Raw genomic sequence first — 21,853 nt, 5'->3', positions numbered from 1 at the left:
TTATTTATTCCCAAATAAATCTGGGAAGCTCTGGCTTAACTGCAAGGGGTAGCCAGGAATGCCCACGGTGTTTTCAAGGCTTCTACCCTCCTCTCTTTCCAGGGAGGCCAGTCTGAGCTGCAGAGCACAAGAGTACCCCTGAGCTGTGGCTGAAGCCTAAAACCCGAACCCACTGCCATCAGTCAGTGAGACTCAGCAAGCCCCCAGCAGAGGTTAGAACCAGTCGCTCCTCTGGCCTTCCACGGGAGAAAGGCAGGACTTTGTCCTCCCATAAAGAGCTACCGTCCTGGAGACCCACAGGGGCAGTTCTGCCCTGTGCTGGAGGGTTGCCGTGGGTCAGCATCGACTTGAGGGCAGTGGGTTTGGTTTTGAATATAGCTGCATGTGGCCCCATTGTGTAAACCACTGGCCTGGTTGGCAACCAAGTACGTGGATGGGGCTGATCCACATTGAGGTGTGCGGTAACGGCGAAAAGTCACTCTAGGTTTTGAGAAGCTGGTGCCCAAGAGAAGTGGTAAAGAAACGCCTTTGTGTTTTGTGTATTGGTGACACGTAGAAATAAGATCTTGAAGCTACTGAGTTAATAAGCATGTTTTCACTGGCTGTTGGGGACTTCTTGAAATGTGGCTGTCAGGTATTTGGAAACGGCTCACGTGGCCTGCATTTGTGGCTGAAGTGTTTCTAATAGACGCACTTGGCTGGCCAACTCCTTCACTGTATTGCTCTCACACATACTTTTTTTTTTAATCATTGTATTGGGGGCTCGTACAATTCTTATCACAATCCATACATCCACCCATTGTGTCAAGAACGTAAGTACATTTGTTGCCCTCATCATTCTCAAAACATTTGCCTTCTACTTGAGCCCTTAATATCTGCTGCTCATTTTCCCCCTCCCTCCCCACTCCCCCTACTCTCACACACACTCTTACCGCACAGCTTGCTTCGTGTAAATACCCAAACTGCATGGAATTACATATTGGCAAGAAATGTTCTTCCCCACAACTCCGAGGCCCGTATGCTCCAAGAGTGTCGATCACAGATATCAGAAGAGGGTCACCTTGTGTGCAAAGATACTGTGTTAGTCTGGGCTGACTAGAGAAACAAATTCAAAGTCATTCACATGTGTGTAAGAAAGAGCGTTACATACAAGAGCAATTGAATATTGAGAAAACATCCCAACCCAGTCCAGATCAAGTCCATATGTCCAATATTAGCCTGTATGTCCAATACTAGTCCAAAAATGCCTCTTCAGGATCACACAAAACATGCAATGATGCTGAATGCAGGAAGCTCACAGGCCAGTGGGTGGGAAGTCTTGTGGATCGAGTGACAGCGGAAGCATCTCAGCGCTGGCAGAGGTCTCCACCTGGCTCCTCCAGCTCCAAGGCTCTAGCATGGTTCCATGTGTCCTGTCAGCAGGAAGACAAGCAGAGAGTGTCTCTGGTCTCCAGAGAGGAATACAGGAGTTCTCAGAATCCTCAGGAGAAGGCCATGTCCACACGGAGGCCTCATTGGCTATGGCCTGATTGACAGGCTAGGCTCCACCCCTCCTCAAGTTGAGAGGAGATGACGGAACTGCCACACATACAGATAAGCAATCCCCCAAGGGGAGATCCTGCCCCTGAGCCTGGGAATCTCTGTGGCTCTCACCCCAGGGCCATGGATGACTACTGTGGCAGTTGGATGATTTGTGTCAACTGGAAACTCAATGCTAGGGGTGAAGTCAAAGCTGTCAATCAAGTGGTAGATTTCCCCCCAGGTAACCACCACTGTCCTCCTTATGGCAACCGAGGACCAAGAGAAGTGCCTCACTGTCCTCTTTATGAAGGACTTGGGGCCGTCTGGTTTAATGCATATTCATGTCCTGACAACAAGAATGATCTCCATAGATCATTTCATAACCAGAGTTAGTGATTTAGAGGCTGTGTGTCTGCTGGGCGCTACATGACGCCTAGATCCTGGAATTGGCAATGGTCACCCTTATTCCTGTTTGACCTTGACGTTGAAGCCATTCTGACTCAGCGGCCTGTGGGTTTCTGAGACGAATTCTTTTCAGGAGATAGTAACCCTGTCTTTCTCCCATGGAGTAGCCGGTGGCTTTGAACTGCCGACCTTGCAGTTAGCAGCCCAACGCATAACCACTCCACTACCAGGGCTCTTGGATTTTTAAGAAGTGCTTGCTGCCATGCCTGCAACTGCTGAAAACTCAGCGTTGAAGTGACAGGGACTTGCACGACCTCATATTGCAACCGTGAGCTGCCTCAAGCCAATGGCTGTCGTGGTGTCTGGCAGGTTCCAGGATCCCCGTTTCCCTAAAAAGCTAGACATACCCGGCAGCACCCTGATTAGTTCCCTGCAGCTTACAGAGTGTATTGGCACACTGTTTGGGGACCATGTACACACATGACACTTGTTAAAACTGGAGTAAGAAGACCACTTACCAAAGGAAGCCCTATGCAGCTCTACCAACTTTGTTTGTACTCGCTGCTACCCCGGGCTGACCTGTTTCCGTGCAGCCTCTGACAGATTCTTCCAGTCTTCACTTGGTTTGTACCACAGCCCTCCCTCAGGGGCTCTTCCTTGTCCTTCCCAGCTCCCTGGGGGAGGGTGGGTGGAGGGTGGTGGGGTGTCTCCAGCTGCCCCACCATGAACCCTTTCAGCACACGCTGGCTCACTCTTGTTGGGAGGAGAGGGATGCTCTTCAGCCTGGCTCTCTTTTCTGAGCTGCAGATCATATATCCACCTGCCTGGTCACCATCTCCACTCAGATGTCCCAAGCTGTGTTAGTCCGGGTAGACTAAAGAAACAAACTCATAGACAGTCATATGTGTCTAGGCAAGAGCTTTATATAAAGAGTAATTGTACATTCAGAAAACATCCCAGGGAATCCAGGACAGATGATCCCTTCTGGACCAGTGGTGATACCCAGAGGGTTGAGGGAGGGTGGGGTAGAGAGGGGGAACAGATTACAAGGATCTACATATAACCTCCTCTCTGGGGGACAGACAACAGAAAAGTTGGCAAAGAGAAACGTCGGACAATGTAAGATATGACAAAATAATTTATAAATTATCAAGGGTTCATAAGGGAGGAGGGAGTAGGGAGGGAGCGGGGAAAATGAGCTGATGCCAGGGGCTTACATGGAGAGCAAATGTTTTGAGAATGATGAGGGTAACGAATGTACAAATGTGCCTTATACAATTGATGTATGTATGGATTGTGATGAGTTGTATGAGCCCCCAATAAAATAATTTTTAAAAAAGAAAAGAAAACATCCCAGCTCAGTCCATATCAAGTCCATAAATCTGATATAAGCTCATATGTCCAGTACCAGTCTATAAATTCCTCTTCAGACTCACACAACACATGCAGTGATGCCAAATGCAGGAAGATCACAGGCCAGTGGGTGGAAAGTCTTGTGGATCCAGTGTTGGTGGAAGTATCAGCACTGGCATGGCTCTCCACATGGCTCCTCCAGCTCTAAGGCTCCGGCTGTCTTCAGTACAGCTCCGTGTGTCTTGTCAGAAGGAATGTCTCCCAGGGAGTGAGTCTGTATCTGACCTCCAGTGAGCTATTTATCTCGTTTGTGTCTCCCAAATGAGGTCATCAAGCTGCAACCTGATTGACAAGCTAGACTCCACCCCTTCACAAGTTGACACCAGATTATGTACCTACCACACAAGCCTACTGTGACCAAGCCTTCCTCTCCCCCCAGGTGTCCTAATTTAGAGAATGCAAAGACCCTCCACCTGGTGGCCTAGATTACGTATGTTGTGGTGGTGTCGGCGCCAACTGCTCTCACTGATCTGTCTCCCCAGGAAGTCCTCCCGCTCTATAGTTACACCTTGGGCTTCTAACCCCAAGGTCAGCAGTTTGCAACTGCCCTCCTCCCTCCCCCAAAAGATGAGGCTTTCTACCACCATGAAGGGTGACAGTCTTGGAAACCCACAGGGATATATCTGCTCTGCCCTTCAGGGTCACTGTGAGTCAGAATTGACTCAATGGCAGTGAATTAATTGTGTGTGTGTGTGTGTGTGTGTGTGTGTCTCCCGTCCTCAGAGTGGCCGCATCCCTGCCTTCACTCGGGGCCAGCGCGTGCCGGCAGAAGGGCCGTGTGCCAGTCCCACACCTCACCCTTCAGACGCCCCACACATTTCCGATTCCCCGCTTGCCCAATAAAAGACCATGACTTTAAAACCACGGAGCTTGGGGTGGATCTGTCACACATCGACAGTTAACAAGTACATTTGTTCAGCTGGAAATCTGGGCATGACCTTTGATACCACCCTGTCCGCGCCACGTGGGCCCCAAAGCTCCCTGAATCAGTAACCACTTGCTACTGCGTGCCCGAGCAGAACTGTGCTCCACGGGGAGGTTGTTTGTTTCCAGAAATATTCCCCCAACCTTTTCTTCCAGGTGCTGCTAGACAGACTCAGACCCCCAAACTTTATCATCCAGACCAATCCGCTGTTTGCACTGCCCAGGGAGCCTCGCTGCCCGGCCTGGGTGCTCCTGAGTCGCCTTTCTGTGTAGGAGAACGAAACACTGCGTGGCCCCGGGCCATGCTCACTACTATTGTCATGTTTGAGCCCACGGTGGTGGTCCCTGGGGCAGCCAGCTCATGGAGGGGCCCCTTCTATGTTCTTTTCGCCTCTGTGACCCTCTATCTCCCAAGCACGATGTCTTTCTTCTCCGGGGATTGGTCTCTCCTGATCACATGTCCGAAGCACGGTCGGTGGCATCCTCCCTTCTCAGGAGCACTGTCATCGTCCTCCTACCCAGTCAGGCTAGCTTGTTCCTCTGGCAGCCCATGGGATGAGTGTTCAGTAGTCTCCACCCACACCATCATCCTTTGGGCTCCGACCAAGAAGGAGGGGAAAAAGCCTGCTGCCATCAAGTCGACTGTGACCCTCTGGGACAGGAAGACTCTTCTCTTGTTCCTTGGGGTGTCTGAGACAAAACCTTGTTAAGGGAACAGGCACCCTCATCTTTCCCCTGTGGAGCAGGCTGGTGGGTTTGAACAGCCAACCTTGCAGTCAGTCTCCCGAGGCTTCATCCACAGCATCATCAGAGCTTCCTGACGGCTCCTTACAGTGGCAGAAACCCACAGGGGGCAGTCTCACACGGTCCTTTGTGCTTGTTAGGGTCAGAGTCAACTCCACGGCTGTGAGTTGGTTTGGTTTGGTTTGAGAGCTTCTAGATTGTGGGGGAAGCCAGCCCCTCGAAACTAATCATGGGCTCCGTAGGCTCAATGGTACAGTTAAAAAACATATAGAGATTATAATAAAATCATAGAGAGATAGGAGAGAGAGAGAGTAAAACAAAGAAGTCAGACACATTTCACGGCAGCGGGCTCACCTCCTGGATGGCGATGATCTCACCAGCCAGGTTCACGCACTGCGCAGGCAGAGAGGTCAGGAAGAGTCTTTTATAAACTTCTGATCAAGGCCCATATATATGTAGGGGGGCGTGATTACAGGTGACTACACATGTCACAGGAAGGGGTTGTACAATAGGGGGCATAAGCGTGACAGGAAGGGGATGAACTAGGAAGTGTACATGTAATAGGAAGGGGAGGGACTAGGGTGATAAGATGGGCAGACCCCAGACTCAATATGCAGCCTAACCTTGGTCACCCTTGAGTGGGCCTGACCTCCCTGGGCTCTCCTTCAGGGAACCAATCTACTACTATCCTTATCAGAAGGGAGTGGGCCCCTACTTAGGATGGGACATACAGTCCGATTGATCTAGATGACTGATAACCCTTAGGGAGAATATAAGGTGACCAGATTTTAACATTGGTAAAGCGGGACACCAGTGGGACACCATTGATAAAACTCATATGCTGGCAAAATAGTCACATGGCAGCCAAAAACTGTATACCCTAGCTTGTCTTGCATTCTTTCCAAAAATCAGGACTTTTTAAAAAACACCACGGGACACGGGAAAAATTGTTAAAAATCAGGACTGTCCCGCTTTTGGTGACTTCTGGTCACCTTGGGAGAATGGCCTCTGAGGCACTTTCGTTGACCTCCAAGTGGACAGTCATTTACCGTGTGTAGCAAGCAGCTAGGTTTGGCATATATTTGGGGGAGACAACTTGGGAGAAATCCTTCTGTTTCCCACACTAGAGATCTCCTGAATCCAGCGCTTTTTCTCCCTCTCGCACCTCTAACTCAAGGCTCCATCTTTTCTTGGGCCTCCTACAACCACTGGGCCTGAGTTGTCCTCCCACCCGTTTTCCACCCAGCAGGTGAGAGGTGAGTCTAATGTTGCGGAGCTGAGCACCTGATGCCTCTGCAGAGTCTTCCTCGGCCACAGGCTGCGCCTCAGGGAGGCCCTGGATAAACCGGGAAGCCTTCCTGGGGCCAATGAACAGCTGGCTATGAAGGAGATGCCTTTGGAGTCCTTTCTGCTGTAGGTTCTATGTGGAGAGCTGGGTTCCAGCTCAGGGCCTGATAAGGAGCAGTATCAATAGAGACCAGCCTCAGGCCATGGAGATCCCAGCCAGACAGCACTGCCCCAAGGGCTCCCAGACCACCTATGAAGGTGCCTTTTCAGGGTGTGGGAAAGGAGAGGGCGGGGGCAGGAGAGGCACCCCACTGCTTGGAAATAAAATTTCTGCCTTCATTCCTTGATAATGACTGTTCAGTGGCATAGTGGGTTACACATTGGGCTGCTAACAGCAAGGTCAGCAGTTCGAAACCATCAGCCGCTCTCCGGGGAAAACGACGAGGCTTTCTACTCCTAAAAGTCTTGGAAACCCACAGGGGCGGTTCTCCTAGGTCCAACAGGGTCCCTATGAGTTGGGGTGGGCTCAATGGCAGTGAGTGAGTGAAGGAGGCGACCTCCTGGTGAAGGGAGGGGCTGTGAAGTCAAAAGAAAGAATGGGTCACGAGAATGGGGACGATTCCACAGCCCATGAAAAGGGAATATCTGAACAAAGCAAGGCTCCCTGTGAGGCAACCTGGAAAGGAGCCAGGGACCTTGGCCTTCAGGAGCCATTTGTAAATGTCCCAGGCTGCCCCGTGATGCTCCCTGCCACCCTTGTTTTGTTTACTGGTTAAACATGCAGAATCTGGATGTGGCCTCCCTGGATTAGGACTTAGCTCTGCCAGGGATCTTGGAACCTTGAGCCAAGGTAATTCACTCTTCTGCATCTTCGTTTCTCCTGTAAACTGGGGACGATAATGGACAGAAAGTTCTAAATGAACTCCCACGGGAAGAAGTCAGAGTAGCCATGATCTTGGGGGTTACTGACTGTGAAGGCTCATGAGGAAGACTTCTGCTGGAGAGGAAGGTTCTAGCCTTGACCTCAGCAGTGTCGCCACCGTGTGTGCGTGTGCCCCTAAGGTGAGTGCACCTTACACGCTGTACTGGATTTCACACCTCGCGTGCGGATGTCAAGAATGGAGATGCCAATACCTACCTCTCAGCATCACTGTGGAGACGGAATGTGCTCCGCCGTCAGTCACATCACGATTCCCCACCTGATACCCAGTGTGGACTGTTATCACAGTGGGCAGTGCTCCCTGGTGGGGCAGTGTGTGTTGTGAGTGTGTGTGGGGGGGGCACACACTTTGACACCTTGTTCCAGCAACAAAGGCTCTTGGCTGGATCCCATGTACCTCAGAGCTCACCAGCGGAGGTTGGGGGGGTGGGGGTGGGGGTCATCTGACTCTGGCAGTCATGGGAGAAAAGTCCTTGGTCGAGTGCTGGGTCAAGAAGAAGTAGGCTACCCCCATGGAATGAGGGGACGGATGCAGAGGCATTCCAATCCAGGGAAATGGCGGGAGTCCTTAGAGCAGCGGTTCTCAACCTTCCTAATGCCACGACCCTTTCATACAGGTCCTCATGTGTGGTGACCCCCCAACCATAAAATTTTCGTAGCTACTTCATCACTGTCATTTTGCTACTGTGACGAATCAGGCGACCCCTATGAAAGGGTCTTCCCACCCCCCCCAAAGGGGTCGCGACCCACAGGTTGAGAACCACTGCCTTAGTGGGTCTCTTTCTGGTTCTCCTTTCTCCCACATCTGGTACACACCAAACCATCAACACCAGCTGAAGAGCAGTGGGAACACGCAAACCCCACGTCATTGGGGACATGTGGTCCTCTTGCTGTTTAACACGGAGGGAACAGGTGGCTCCTGTCAGCGCTGGGAAACCACCACTCAGCTACTGGGTCAGGATAGGGCATGACGGAGCCCAGGGGCTCCAACCTTGGAACAGTTTCCCATGAGTCTCAAGTAATCACTAAGGGTGGGCCAGCTGCTCCAGGGCCCTAGAGTCAGCCATGGGGTTATCCCCTGGAGAGGCAGGCAAGCACAGAGTGGTGGGTTGAAGCCTGTGCAGCGGCAGATGTGGGTGACAGGAGGCAGGGGTGGGTGAGGGGGTCAGGCGCCCATGCACGCACAGGTGCAAAGCCCCAGGCCGGAGGCTGGCCAAGCGCCCGCGCCCGCGCGCCCAGCAGGCGACGCCAGAGCGCAAGCCGGGCCTCGTGACTCGGGTCCAGGAGTCCGGCGGGACAGGGAGGGGCGAGGGGCGGGGCGGGGCGAGGGGGTGGGGCCCGGGCGGCACTGAGCGCAGGAGGGCCGCGCGGGCCCGGGGGGGGCGGGGCGATGGGGGCGGGCCCGAGGCGGGGCTGAGGGCGGTCCAGGGGCGGGGCGAGGGCGGTCCCGGGCAGCTCTGGCCCTGGAGCGCCGCGCGGGCCCGGGGAGAGGGGCGGGGCTGGGGCGTTCCCGGGGCGGGGCGAGGGGCGGGCCCGGGCGGTTCTGGGCCCTGGAGCGCCCGGGGCCTTGCCATGGGTGCAGAGGGTGGCGGCTGCTCAGCTGCACCTTCCGTTCCGCAGCGATGGAACAGGAGCCGGAGGGCTCGGAGGATTCAGAGGTTTCTAAGTTGGGGTTCCGCGAACCGTTCCGCTGCCCCGTCGACTGCCTGGGCTTGGATTTCAGCACGCAGCAGGTAGCGTCGCGGGGCCGCCGGGGGCTGGAGGGTGAGGCCGCCTCCTTAGAGACGCCGCGACGCTGGGCCGAGCCGCGGCGCGTTTCCGGGGCGTCCCTGCGCTCCCAGAGGGGACCCTGCCGTTGTCGCCGCAGGATGCTGGCGGCGTCGGCACCGGGACCCCGCGCGCGCGTGCGGGGAAGTGCCCCGAGGCGGCGGGTTCGTGCGCAGTCGTGGGCGCCGAGGGAGGTCAGCCACGGTAGAGGCTGGGCAGCAGCCTCCCAGGAAGGCGTGCACAAGCGCCCACCCAGTGACCTGGAACCAGATCACCCCTGCACAGTTTTGTTGAACGTGCAGTGGACACAGCGCACGACTGGACTTTGCGCCCCATGTGACACCCCTGGGTTGTCACCCCAGTGGACGCCGGTCGAAGGGCGCGGGCCTTCTGCCTGACCCCACAAGCAAGAGAGGCATGTCAAGTATCAGAAGGGCTGGATCTGCCCGGTGCCTTTAGAAGGGCGCCTTCTTTTAACTTCAGTCTGGAGACTGTAACTCAGTATGGGAGTAGAAAACCCGTCTTTCTCACGCGGATTGGCCAGGGGTGGGGACACAGGGTCGGCGGGCGGGGTGCCAACTGCTGACCTTGCAAATTAGCAGCCCCACACTAAGCACTGCACCCCCAGGGCTTCGTGAAAAGTACACTAGAGACCCTGTTGCATGGAAAGTCTCTTTAGGTGAGTTGTGTGAGGCAGCCCCGGGCCAGAAGTTTCTTTCGCGTGTAAATGACAGTACCTTGACTCAGTTCCCCCATCTGTTCGGGAAAGGAGCTACACATGATGGGTCTCTGGACCTGGATGGGAGCCGGTGCTGTCTGCTAGCCCCTTCGGTACTGCAAGTGTGGTGCATCCCGCCCCCCGCCCCCCGCCCCCAAGCTCGCTCCAAACCCTGCCTGCCTTCTCTTCTGTGACTCTTGGGCCAGCTGGACGAGCCCTGGTGGTGCAGTGGTTAGCTCCCACATTCTGTTGCTAATCAAACGAGGTACCTGCTCCACAGGAGGGGAAGGTCTTGTCTATTCCCATACAGATTTTCCGCCTTGGGAACCCTTTTGACAGTTCTGCTCTCTTAAAACAGTGTTCCCCAAACTGGGCAGCCCTGCCCCCTGGGAGCCGTGGGAAGATCAGGTGGCCTGTAAAAGCAGATGCCTGCGTTGTCCAAGACTGTGGGCAGCGGTATAAAAGTTCTAATTGCCTGGGGGAAGGGGCGCTGAGTTGTTTTTGTGTGTTTTCCCCCCTGAAATGGGGGCAGTAAGCCACATAAGTTGGGGACCAATGTCCTATAGGGTTGCTATGAATTGGGCTAAATTCATTGGTTTGAGTTGGGTTGTTTTTTGGTACAGAAGCCAGCTTGTTTGTGAAAGGCGTGGATTGGCTTGTTCGGGATGTCATGTCTCCTTAGCCTGCGCTTCCTCATTTTACCGAAGTCTTTGGGCATGGCCCCAGATGGGGCCTCTGTTGGCTTGGTTACACTGATGCACACTGCCTTCCAAGAGGTTTTCGGTCTGAACTTCTCCTGGGGACCTGGGCTTCACCTGGTGTCATTAGCACTTTATCCCTGTATGAAAACGGGGCAAAACTGTGTCTTTAAAAGGGAGACGTGGGACAGAGCAAGACATGACAAAATAATAATTTATAAATTATCAAGGGTTCATGAGGGAGGGGAAAAATGAGGACCTGATGCCAGGGGCTTGGGTGGAGAGCAAAAGTTTTGAGAATGATGAGGGCAACGAATGTACAAATGTGTTTGACACAGTTGATGTATGTATGGATTGTGATAAGAGTTGTAGGAGCCCCTAATAAAATGATTTGTTTTTAAATGCCTTCCAGGTGAAAGTTGTTGCTGTTAATGGAGAAATGGAGATGTACTATGATAGCAACGTGCACTTTGACAGCCACCTTCCAGAATTCAGGTATGTACCTGGCATGCATGTGGTGGGTAGTGGGGGTTGTCAGTTTGGGGGTCCTCTCCTAACCATTTCCATTCACGGATCACATTGGCCTGGTGCCGGTAAACTGCAGGAGGGCTGGTCTTGGTGAACCCATGAGTGGTTTGTTTCGTTTGTCTCCCTGAAGTGCTCTTCCTCCTTCCACCCCAATTCGTCCGTTTATCCCTCCCTCCTTTCCTCGTTTTCATGTGTTCATTCAAAGGTTAGGTAAGATATACTTTGTGAGCTGCTGCTAAACCCAAAACTTCCCGTTGAGAGGGGGAATCCAATCTAGAACAAAGAGCCTCACCTGAGAATATTCAGTTGTAAACTCAGAGCAGGCTTCTGCAGGAAAGGACCTTGTTCTTCCAGGTGCTCATTCTAAGTGAACGTGATCCGAACCTGTGGGGTAGGTTAAGGAGGAGGTTTCCTGGAGGAATATTACTTACGCTGAGTTTGGGTGAGGTGGGTTAACCAGGATATGGAAGGGAAAGTGCATTCTGGGTAGGGCAGTGAATGCCAAGGGCCTGTGTCAGGAAAGAGCATGGTTCATTCATGGAACTGAAGGCCCACGTGGCCAGGGAGCTGAGAAGGAACTGGTAACTAGGCTGGGCCATGTAGACAGTGGTATGGAGTTTGTCTTTAGCATAAAAGTCATGGAGAAACCACTGTCATGTGTAGGTGTGCACATGTATGGCACTTGTATTTTGAAAAGGCCTCTGGGTACAGTAGAAGAGCAATTACAGGAGGGATGTGACTAGAGTAGATGCTATTGGGTAATTTGGCTTGGGAGCACTGCCAACTGGAAGCCATGGAAAGATCCAGGTGGCATGCAAAAGACGATGCCTGTACATTGTCTGAGATTATGGGCCGTGGTATAAAAGTTTTAATTGCTTGGGGGTAGGGGATGCTTAGTTATTTTGTTTTTCCTGAAATAGGGGCAGTAAGCCAAATAATTTGGGGACCCTATGTTCTATAGGGTGGTTTTAAGTTGCCAGCTTTGTAGAGTGACTCTGTGTAGTTGTTCCTTCTTGTTTTGATGTTTCCTACATCAGTCAATATTTTGCCCATAGAATCTCTCAAGACTGCAACTCAAGGCTTGAATTTTGTGTGTGAAGTCTTTCAGTTTAAGATAAGCTGAGCTTATTCTTCCATTTTGATTTTCTAATAGAGGTCTTTGCACATGTCATTATAGTTTACTTTGTCTTCTCGAGCTGCCCTTGGGAATTTTCTGTTCATCTCTGACTTCGTTTCTTCCATTTGCCTTATCTGCTTTATGATTGAGAGCAAGTTTCAGAGTCTCTTCTGACATCCATCTTGCTTTTTTCATTCTTTCCTGTCTTTTGAATGACCCTGTGCTTTCTTCATGCGTGAGATTCTGGCTAGCCCACAGCTTCGTGTCTGCTGTCACTATTATTCAATACGTCCAATATTGAACAATAGTCTTGAAATTCAGGGAGAATATATTTAAGGTTATATTGTAAGTCATGTGGATTTGTTTTAAATTTCTTCATCTTTAACTTGAACTTATATATGAGCAATTAATGGTCTTTTTCACAGTCAATACCAGCCTGATTTTAGCTGTTGATACTGAGCTTCTCTGTCGTCTCTTCCCGCACATGTAGTCCATTTGATTTCTCTGATTTGATTTTCACCTGGAGAAGTGTATATATATATCCTTTTGTGTTGCAAAAAGGTTTTATCAATGAAGAAGTTTTATAAAATTCTATCATGCAATCTCCAGCTTTCATTTCTATCACCAAGATCATATTTTCCAATTACTGCACCTTCCCCTTTGTTTACAACATTTGTATTCCAATTGCCAATAATCACTAAGACATTTTAATTGCATGTGTAATTAATTTCATCCTGAAGAAGTGGGTAGAATTCTTCAATTTCTGCATCACTAGCTTTGGTGGTTGGTACAGAAATTTGATTAATACCCTCCAAAAAATAAATTAAAAAAAAGAAAGCATCCCAACCCAGCCGAGTCCAAGTCCATAAGTCCAATATTAGCCCATATGTCTGATATCAATGTATAAAGTCCTCTTCATAGTCAAGAAACATGCGATGACGCTGAATACAGGACAATCACAGGCCAGTGGAGAGAGAGTCTTTGGATCCAGTGGCGTTGTAAGCATCTCAGCACTGGCAGGGGTCTCCATGTGGCTTTTCCAGCACCCAGGGCAGCTTCAGGGTAGGTCTATGTGGCTTCTCCTCAGGGATGCCTTGCAGGGAGTCAGCCTTGTCAGTAGAGAGTCTCCAAGGGTCGAGAGAGAAGTGTCTTCTGCCTCCAAGGAGGAAAAACTATAGCAGTGTTTTTTTACTTTCCCTTATTTTTTGGACACTTTTTTTTTCTTCTCAGTGTACCCAATCTGACGATCTGTGTCTTTTAATTATTATATTTAGTCCATTCACATTTAAAGTGATTGTTAGCATGTTTAGATTTATACCTACCATGATTGTTTTCTATTCATTGCATTTGTCTTTTGTCCCCCTCCCCTTTTTTCTTTTAGATTTTCTGACTTTAAATGAGTAAATTATATGACAATAAATATTTTTACCTCATAGCACATCATTTTGATACTTCTAAACATGTTTAAGTGATTGCCTTAGAATGTGCAATGTACATGTTTAGCTAATCTAAATAAAGCCTCCAGTAACCCTATCGTAGTTTACCCTAGAGTGTTCCAAGTGTCATCTTCTGGTCCTGTCTGACATTGCTGTCATTCCTTATCCATGTGCTATGATCGCTCTCTACATTGTTACATTGTTACTATAAATAGATAAATTGAGATTAATATAAATGGTTATTTTACCTTCATTTATTCCTTTTCCGATGTTTTCCCTTTATATTGACCTGGACTTTTAACTTTTATCATTTTTGTTCTTCCCAAAGGACTTAATTTTTATGTTTCTTTCATAGCAGGTCTGTTAGGGGTGAATTCCCTCCACTTTCGCTAGCCTGAGGATGTCCTGATTTCTTGTGCATTTGCTTAGCATCGGGGCTTGGTTTTGGTTTTGTTTTCGGCAAATGACTGGTCTGGTCACTTGAACACCTGCGTCGCATCGGAGGCCTGTTTCGGTGCTGTCCTTTCTCTACAGTCTGTGTCCTTCCTACCTTTTCACCTGCCTTCGTGGGAGTGCCTGGTGGCTACAGATACTTGGGCCCCTCGTTGATAGGTACTGCAGAAATAAGGCCTGGCCATCTGCCTCCAAAAAGGAAAACTCACAGCCAGTGGAAACCCTGCAGAGTGCATTTCTACCCTGCAGCGCATGGAGTCGCCATGATGCAGAATTGGCTCGAAGGCCTGTAAGTGTTGTTGGCAGCGAGACGGGATGTATCAGATAACCTATAGGAACTGGTGGGGAGGAGGGGCTCCCCCACGCTGCTCTGGCTCTCACCTCCAGAAATCCTCATCCACACTCAACCACCCGTAACTCATCCTAAATAAGCAGACATGTGCTCTCCCCAGCTTACCGCTCCAGTGGCTTCTGCTCAGGTGAGCAGATCTGGCCTGGGACTCTGGATTCACCTCTTTCACCAGTCTTAGGAGAATTCCGGTTCGCCCTGTGATTTGAGTTCTACATTGGGTCCAAGACAAGTGGTTGTGTTTTTTTTCATTTGTCCCATGCCGCCTTGTAAGACTTAACTTTTCCTGGGGCAGAGCTGAAGCCCAGGGCCCTTCCTGTGTGTCATGCTTAGTCATTGGCCAGGCCAGCCCTTGTGGTCAGAGAGCTGCGAGGCACACTCACCCGTAACCGCCAAGCATGCGTCATGGTTACATAACACACAGGAAAAATGAAATGCAGTCCATCTCCCTTCTGGATAGTGCCATCGGTATTGTCATCAAGAGCCTAGGAAACTGAGGCTCGGTGATAACAAGCAACTTGCCCGAGGTCTCACAATAGAGGTGACAGGTTGGTGTGATTGGACACAAAGCCCATCACTTGCGGAGGCTTGCCGTGGGCTTACCAGGTGGCAGGGGTGTGTGCCAAAGAGCTTGTTCTGGTGGAGCACAGTGCAGGGGTGAGGCTGGTGCCGGAGAGGGCAAAGGCCGGGTGTGTGGTGTTCACAGATGGGTCATGGGAAGCTGGAGCACCACAAAAGTGTCGTATGCTGTGGAAAGACTTGGTTACAGCCCACAACTCCCAAGCAAAAAGTTCAAATTCACCAGCCGTTCCCCAGGGGAAACCTGTGGCCCTCGGCCTCCGTAAAGATGCCTGGAAGCCCCATGAGGCGGCAGTTCCATTTGGGTCTCGCATGCTGAGTGGGAATGAACCTGGCGTGGTGTTGGGTTTCAGTCGCTAATCCATTGCCCACGGTGACTCGATAGAGTGAATAATAGTAACCGTGAATAAGGGGGACTCTGTCTGCGGTCTCGGCACTCGGCTCCCGTTGTGGCAGAGGCGCTTCACTTTCCCAGCGACGTCCTTGGAAATAGAGTTTTTCATTTTTATAAAATCCCATTTCTTGTGGATTGTGATCAGAGTCGTACGAGCCCCCAATAAGATATCCCGTTTCTGTTTCCTTGTGTGGCTTGTGCTTTGGCACACAGCTTTTAGATCTGGGTAGCCGTTTCATGTTGATGTGGTCGCAGTGTTTCCTTGTTTCTAGGTATTCCAGCGCAATTTGAATAGCATGAGAGTTATTTGGGGGTTTTAATTTTGGGTTTTTAGAAATTTGGGAGAGTTTTCCAGTGGAGTTCTTTGGGCCCTGGTGACTTCGGGGAGCTGGAGGAGGCATCTAGCACCAGTGTTCTTTCTCAGGAGGGGCTCCTGCTTGACTTTTCTTAACTGTAATATTGTAGCGCTTCAAATACTGAAGAGTGGGCTTTGTTACTGAATGCTGCCGAGTCGTGTGTGGTGACGGAGCAGAGCGACCCCACAGGGAAGCTGGTGGCCAGGGCTCTCTCCCACCTAGCCACTGCCGGAGTTCAGCCCACCAACCTCTGGCTCTCCTTATAGGACCGTGGGTGGTGTGCATGTCCAGAAGGATGAGCTGACGGTCACTTCTCCTGTCCTGATGTGGATCCAGGTAAGCGCAGGGATCCCTCTCTCCCTACTTGAATGGTGGCTTGGCTAAGTTGCTAGGAAACCCAGAGGGCGCCTTGCTCATGGAGCCATCCTTGTGGGAAAGCCCAGTGGCCGGGCTCCGGCTCCACTAGTGCTCAGTCCTTCCAGGTTGAGAAGACACACAGAAGGCTGCTAGGTCCTGGAGCCCCCGTGGCTGGCAAGTGCTGCCAGTGGTCGCTGTAAACTATCACAGAGCAAGTCTCCAAGTTCTCCACTCCCTGGCCCTGTCGCCTCCCTTGTACCCTCACACGCAGAAACAACTCCCGGGCTCTTATTGCTCAGCCCTCCAACCTCTCAGCTTCCAATACAGCACCACTCAGCGTGGTTGTCGATGGCCTGAGCAATAAGGCTGGATCTCCACACACCCCTGCTGCCCCCCACCCCCAAGACAAACCAGCTCAAACCAGCAAGAAAATGTCCCATGGACCCACGAGACCAAGGGTGTTGCCACACTGGCAGACATGATGGGGCTGCCTCGTGGGCCACAGGGCACACGAGTGCCCAGATCTGGAGGCCAGCCATAGACAGCTTTCAGCTTGTCTACCAGGATGTTTGTCAGTCTTCCAAAGTCAGTTTCACCAATTCCCCATATTAAATTATTCCTGTTAAAATAACTCGGGTGGTCTCTTGTGTATCGTAAGCCCAACCTTCCAGGAGAGATTGGAGGGTTGTTGTAACGGGTGGGTTTAACCACGTGGTCTGCCAGGACTTACCAAGACCAGACCGGTTGTGGGGGGTGACACTCAGTGTTCCATGCCTGAGGCTCCCAGTGATGATGTCGAGGGCATCTGTAAGCCAAGGCCTTATCACGGGGAAGTGAGCGGAGGGCTAGAGGGCCAGGGCTGGGGCCAGGGTGATTTCTACCCTCAAGGAATGGCACAGAGGCTGGGCCGAGCCTCTGGCATCCTGCCACGAAACCTTAGATGAAATGTCAGGCTCTGTTGGGTGTGTAGTGTCACGCATTCCCCCATGGGGGATTCCAATCCCAGCTGGGTAGAGGGATGAGGAGGGGGGTGGGACAAAGAGCCGCCCACTGTCTCCACCTACTCCCTGCCAACAATTCAGCCACAGGCTGCAGAGAGTTCATCGATGAGCCCCCACTCTGAGGGCCCCTCCACCTTCTGGAAAGTCTCTTTTGCAATGAAGTTCAGTCATTAAAATAACCCAGCACATGAGCATCTTGTTCTTGTGTTGAGTTCTCAGGTCACCGGAGGAGAGGAATTTGGACCATTCATGGTTGAACTTCTCATTTAGAACAATTTTGGCCTAGTTGATTTTTGTGTGTGTGTGACTTGATAAATCCATTCGTTCTTGCATTTAAAAATGATCCTGCCTCTCAGTTCCTTCATCTGCCCCAGAGCTTTCTCCCTCTCATGACGGGTGCTACATTTCTGGTGTCTGCCAACGTGCGTGGTTATGACCTTCTCCACGGACGTTTGTTTTTCTTCCCAGGCTCTGGACATGCTGTTGGAGAACATGAAGGAAGATTGTTTTAACTTCTCCTCAATCCTCGCTGTGTCCGGGGCAGGCCAGGTACGTTTCCAGCCGCTGCCTCCTGCTGGCCAGGGCAGTGGTGTGGATGTCGAGTGAGGGGGGCACGTCCTGCCATCCGGGAAATGCACTGCTACTGTTGTGCCTCGGAGGATGAACCCCTGGCTCCTTCCAGAGGGGTCTGAGACGGGTCTTTGCGGGTTGAGCGCTGTGTCAAATAGGACACTTGGTGCCGGGGGACTGAATGGAGGTTCTCTAAACACATGGTAGTGATGTGAGTTAGCATTGGCTCTATGGCAGCAAATGGGAGCAGGGGTAGGGTTGGGGGAGAATTTCGCAGCCCGTGCACCTCATGGAAAACTACCGTGTGCCTCTCAGTGGGGTTTGTATGTGTAGCTATGATGCTGAGAAGGCCTGACAGTAGAGCTTCTAGCCTAAGAGGGACAACGCGGATCAGCCTGGGGATCTGTTCTGAAAATCGGCCAATAACAACCCTACGAACGACAGCATGTCCTTGTGTACGGCACAGCTTCTTGCCCTCTCTACTCAGGACCCCTTTTCGCTTGAGAACTTTGCCACATGGCCAGGCACTGCCAGAAATATCTGGGATCAAGTCCCCATTTGATTTTGCATTAATTTTGGGGTGTTGCCCATCCAGAAACTTGACTGTTGCCAAACCTCTTTGTGACCCCCACATTCTGTTGTGAGTCAGTTTCAGAAGTGTTGGTGTAAGGGGCCCCCTGGCAGCTAATTAGAACAAAGGGCATCGGGGAGGCATCCAATAGGAATTCATCAGGACTTTCGCTGTGGGTACTGAAATCACCTTTGTATTTCTTGGCCATAAAAGCAAAGAACATCACACCAAATAATGATAGCTGTTTTGGTAGTAGAAATCGTAGTCAGGATCATAGTGGAAAGAACATGGATGAAACACTTAACATACACTAGCTAGCTTGGTCCTTATAACCCTGTTTAGACAAGGTTCTGAGAAGGCTGTCCAGGCTGCATCCCTGGCTCTGCCCTTGATAAAGTTGGAAACAGCACCCCCGGGGCGAGTCACACAGCCTTTTCCATATGCCAGAGAACCCTGGGACTCTGAGGGAAGCGCAGTGCCTAGCCACATTTCTAGTTTCCTGCCTACTGTGTTTATCATCGTTTCCAATGATACAGAGAAACCAAGGCCCAGATAGGTAGTGCTCCCTGCCCAGGGTCACATAAGCGATGCAAAGTAGCGCCATCACCAAGCCAGTCTGGTCCCAGGATCACTTCGCTGTGGTGGAATCGCTTCACACCACACCTAGTCGCATTGTGTTCACATCTCCGTCAGGGAGCAGTTGTAATTTCTCCCTTTTCCTGATCCGGGACTAGTTTGTTGTTCTGGTCCTTGTGGAAGTGAACAGAGCCTTGGGTTGCCTTGTCCATTGACCCTCGGGCCTGGGTACCCATCTGCCTGGTGGCACCATCCGGACCCTTCCTCTGGTCTCCCAGGGTGCTCCTCTCCCGCAGGCCTTTTCCCCTTTGGAAGAAGAGGATTCTGAGGGGATTCTCCCTGTCCACCCAGGACCACAGCCTGTCATCCTTGTCTCTTGTCTGCCCACCCCCCATATCCTATTGATTCCTGAATGTCTCCCATCCAAGTACTAACCAGGCCCAACCCTGCTTAGCTTCTAAGATGAGAGTACATCCGGAGTATGGCCGTAGATAGATTTCTGCATCTCCTGACGTTTCCCTCCCTCCCCTGCCTCAGCCTCTGTGCCCCAGCCCCAGGATCATTGTTCTCTGAGCCTCCGCCCCAGCCTGTCTTCCATGATGCCCACGTCCCTCCCTGCTCATCCACGGTGCTCATCACCTCCAAGAGAAACCCCGACCTGAGAATAGGTCTAAGGCGCTGCATATTCAGGTGGCCATCTGCTCCTGTCGTTCTAACTCTCCTCGCTCCACCCCCGGCTCACTGCTCAGAACACCTCCTTTCTGCCCGACCCTGACCTCTGAGCACCCTCTGCACAGAGCATCCTCTCCCCAACTCAGGGGTTCCATCTATCTGTCTACATCTGGGTGCTTCTCTGTGCCTCACAGCCCTGCCTCTTAAGCCCCACGGGGTTTTGTGGTTAGCGTTTGTGTCTTTCTGTGACCAGACCCCAGTATCCTCAAAGATTACTGTCCACTGTCCTCGAGTCGTCCTGGTGGCATGGTGAGTTGTACACTGGGTGGCTGACCAACTGCTCCGTAGAGAACGATGAGGCTGTGTGCCCTCCTGAGGATGTACAGCATCCTGCAGGGTCACTCTGAGTCTGCATGGCCGTGAGTTTTGTTCTGGGGTGGGGTGTCCTGGAGTAGGCACCGGAGCCATGGCAACTCCATGCACAAGGAAAGGAAACTGCTGCTCCCTCCCATGCTCACCGTCAGCTGGGGATCAGACATTATGATCCCTGGAGGCTTCAGTTGCTGATATGGGGGAAGTAGATCTTCCGATCTTTCTTCCTCGTGCATCTTAGTTTGGTAGCTCCACTGAAACTTGTTCGGCATCCCAGCGTGGGCGAGCACTGCACCCTTGACCCCCCGATGCGCCCCCGAACAGCTCATCTGTGTCCACGTTACTCTGATCCGCTCCTGGCACGGCCTGGTTGCTCACGGAATGAATGTTTGTTTACTGAGTGGGTGCATTTCAGGTACTGCAACATTGCAGTGTAGTCACGTAACAGTGTCACAAGGGCACTGGAAGTCGAGAGAAAGGACTCTTTCTTCGATCTTTCCCACACAGATTCAAGGGGCTAGGGTAGGATTCCTCCCCTCTGACGGGCCTGAGAACCAAAGTCGTGTGGGCAGTGAGCTCTGAGCTGAAGGCAGGGGCAGGCTTGAAGCCCAGCCCCTTGGCGTGTGGGCTCGGGGAGGGCTCGCTCTCAGGGTGGTTGCTTGAATGTGTGTTTGGGTTTCCTTTCGGCAGCAACATGGAAGCGTGTACTGGAAGGCGGGGGCCAGCCAGGCACTGGCTAACCTGTCGCCGGACCTGCCATTGCACCAGCAGCTAAAGGTAACAGCCCGGCTGCGGAAGACACATCCCTGTGGTGGGGCGAACGAGTTGCCCCGGGTGTGAGAAGGTCGTTTCCCCAGTCCCTTGATCCTGCTCCACTCTGCCTCCCAGCAGAGTGTCTGGACAGGGGTTGTGTGCCCATCCTCATCGAGTGGGTCCCTAGTGCCCAGGACCACTATGGGTCACTTCACCTGGGGGATTGTCCTTTCCTTGGGGCATGATGCCTCATAGTGGGGCCCCCGGTGCCTCTTGTCTACCTGAGCCCAAACCCAGAGAGCCTGCACGGGGGGGGGGGGGGGGGGGTGAGGGGGGCAGCTACTGCCCTCTAGGCTCCCACTTCTGCGCTGCTCCCACACCCGGGTCGGAAGCACCTTCCTCCCTCAGCCTCTCTGCACAGGGACATGGGGGAGCCTGGGGACAAAGGCGTGTCCACCGCCGCATGCCCACTTTGCTGGGTAGGGGGCCCGGAGTTGGCCGCAGAGCTCCAGCCCGTGCCTGCCCCTCTTCTTTGCAGGCCTGTTTCTCCCTCCAAGACTCCCCGGTGTGGATGGACTCCAGCACCACCCCCCAGTGCCGCCACCTCGAGGCTGCTGTCGGCGGGGCGCAGGCGCTCAGCTGCCTCACCGGGTCCCGCGCCTATGAGGTGGGCAGCAGCTGGGATGGGATGGGGGCTGGCAGGGGTCTCACCCCCAGGTGTCTGGAAGGACAGAGGTGGGCACCCCGCCTGGGGGAGGGGGATCCTGTAAGGCGGTGTGGCCAGGCCTGAGCATTAACAGAGGAACAAGGGCAGGCCACCTCTCCGTGTGTCCCCAGGCCCAGGCTGAGGGGTGAACATGATGAGGGGGCAATGGAAAGTCGGTGCCCCGCTCTGTCAACCGGGGTGGAAATAGGACTTGCATTTGGGGTGAAGTAGAAGCTGAGGGAATCGGTTCCGGTAAGACCTGAATGCAGTGTCCGGCAGAGGGGCAGGGATATAAAGGACGTCTCCTTCCGGCTAGCCTCGGCCCAGTCCCGCGAGTCGAACTGACCCCGGCCACGGCATGTAGGTCACAGCAGGCTTCGGTGCGCCGTAGGGCTTTGGGTGGCTACTTTTTCCAAAGGAGATCACCAACCCTTTCTTCTGAACTGCCTCTGGGTAGACTCAAATCTCCAACCTTCCCGTTAGCCGCTGAGCATGTGAACCGTGGACCCCACCACAGTCTGCACACCTTACTTGCACCAGCTGAGATAAGAAAATGTGAATGGGAACAGTCTCCAGCTCCCCTGGCTCTTGAACCCATGGTCAGGGGAGTTAGCATCCTGGGTAAAGAGGTGGGTTAGTCACTGAA

The 21,853-nt window shown here is 52.3% G+C and overlaps 1 protein-coding gene across 2 annotated transcripts in view; it reads left to right on the top strand.

Moving 5' to 3' along the window:
* Positions 1-8,784: 8,784 nt before the first annotated feature.
* Positions 8,785-21,853, top strand: part of XYLB (xylulokinase) — a 44,684-nt gene continuing 31,615 nt past the window's right edge. For both annotated transcript variants that reach the window (XM_075556039.1, XM_075556038.1), the window contains exons 1-6: positions 8,785-8,967; positions 10,830-10,912; positions 15,896-15,965; positions 17,456-17,536; positions 20,439-20,525; positions 21,040-21,168. In XM_075556039.1, the coding sequence (XP_075412154.1) occupies positions 8,857-8,967; positions 10,830-10,912; positions 15,896-15,965; positions 17,456-17,536; positions 20,439-20,525; positions 21,040-21,168 (561 nt within the window). In that variant the 5' untranslated portion in view covers positions 8,785-8,856. The remainder of the gene's footprint in view (positions 8,968-10,829; positions 10,913-15,895; positions 15,966-17,455; positions 17,537-20,438; positions 20,526-21,039; positions 21,169-21,853) is intronic.

Source organism: Tenrec ecaudatus, chromosome 8 (genome assembly GCF_050624435.1).
Source record: "Tenrec ecaudatus isolate mTenEca1 chromosome 8, mTenEca1.hap1, whole genome shotgun sequence".
Lineage (NCBI taxonomy): Eukaryota > Metazoa > Chordata > Mammalia > Afrosoricida > Tenrecidae > Tenrec > Tenrec ecaudatus.
The sequence above is the reverse complement of the archived record's forward strand: the minus strand, read 5'-3'. Positions and strand labels throughout refer to the sequence as shown.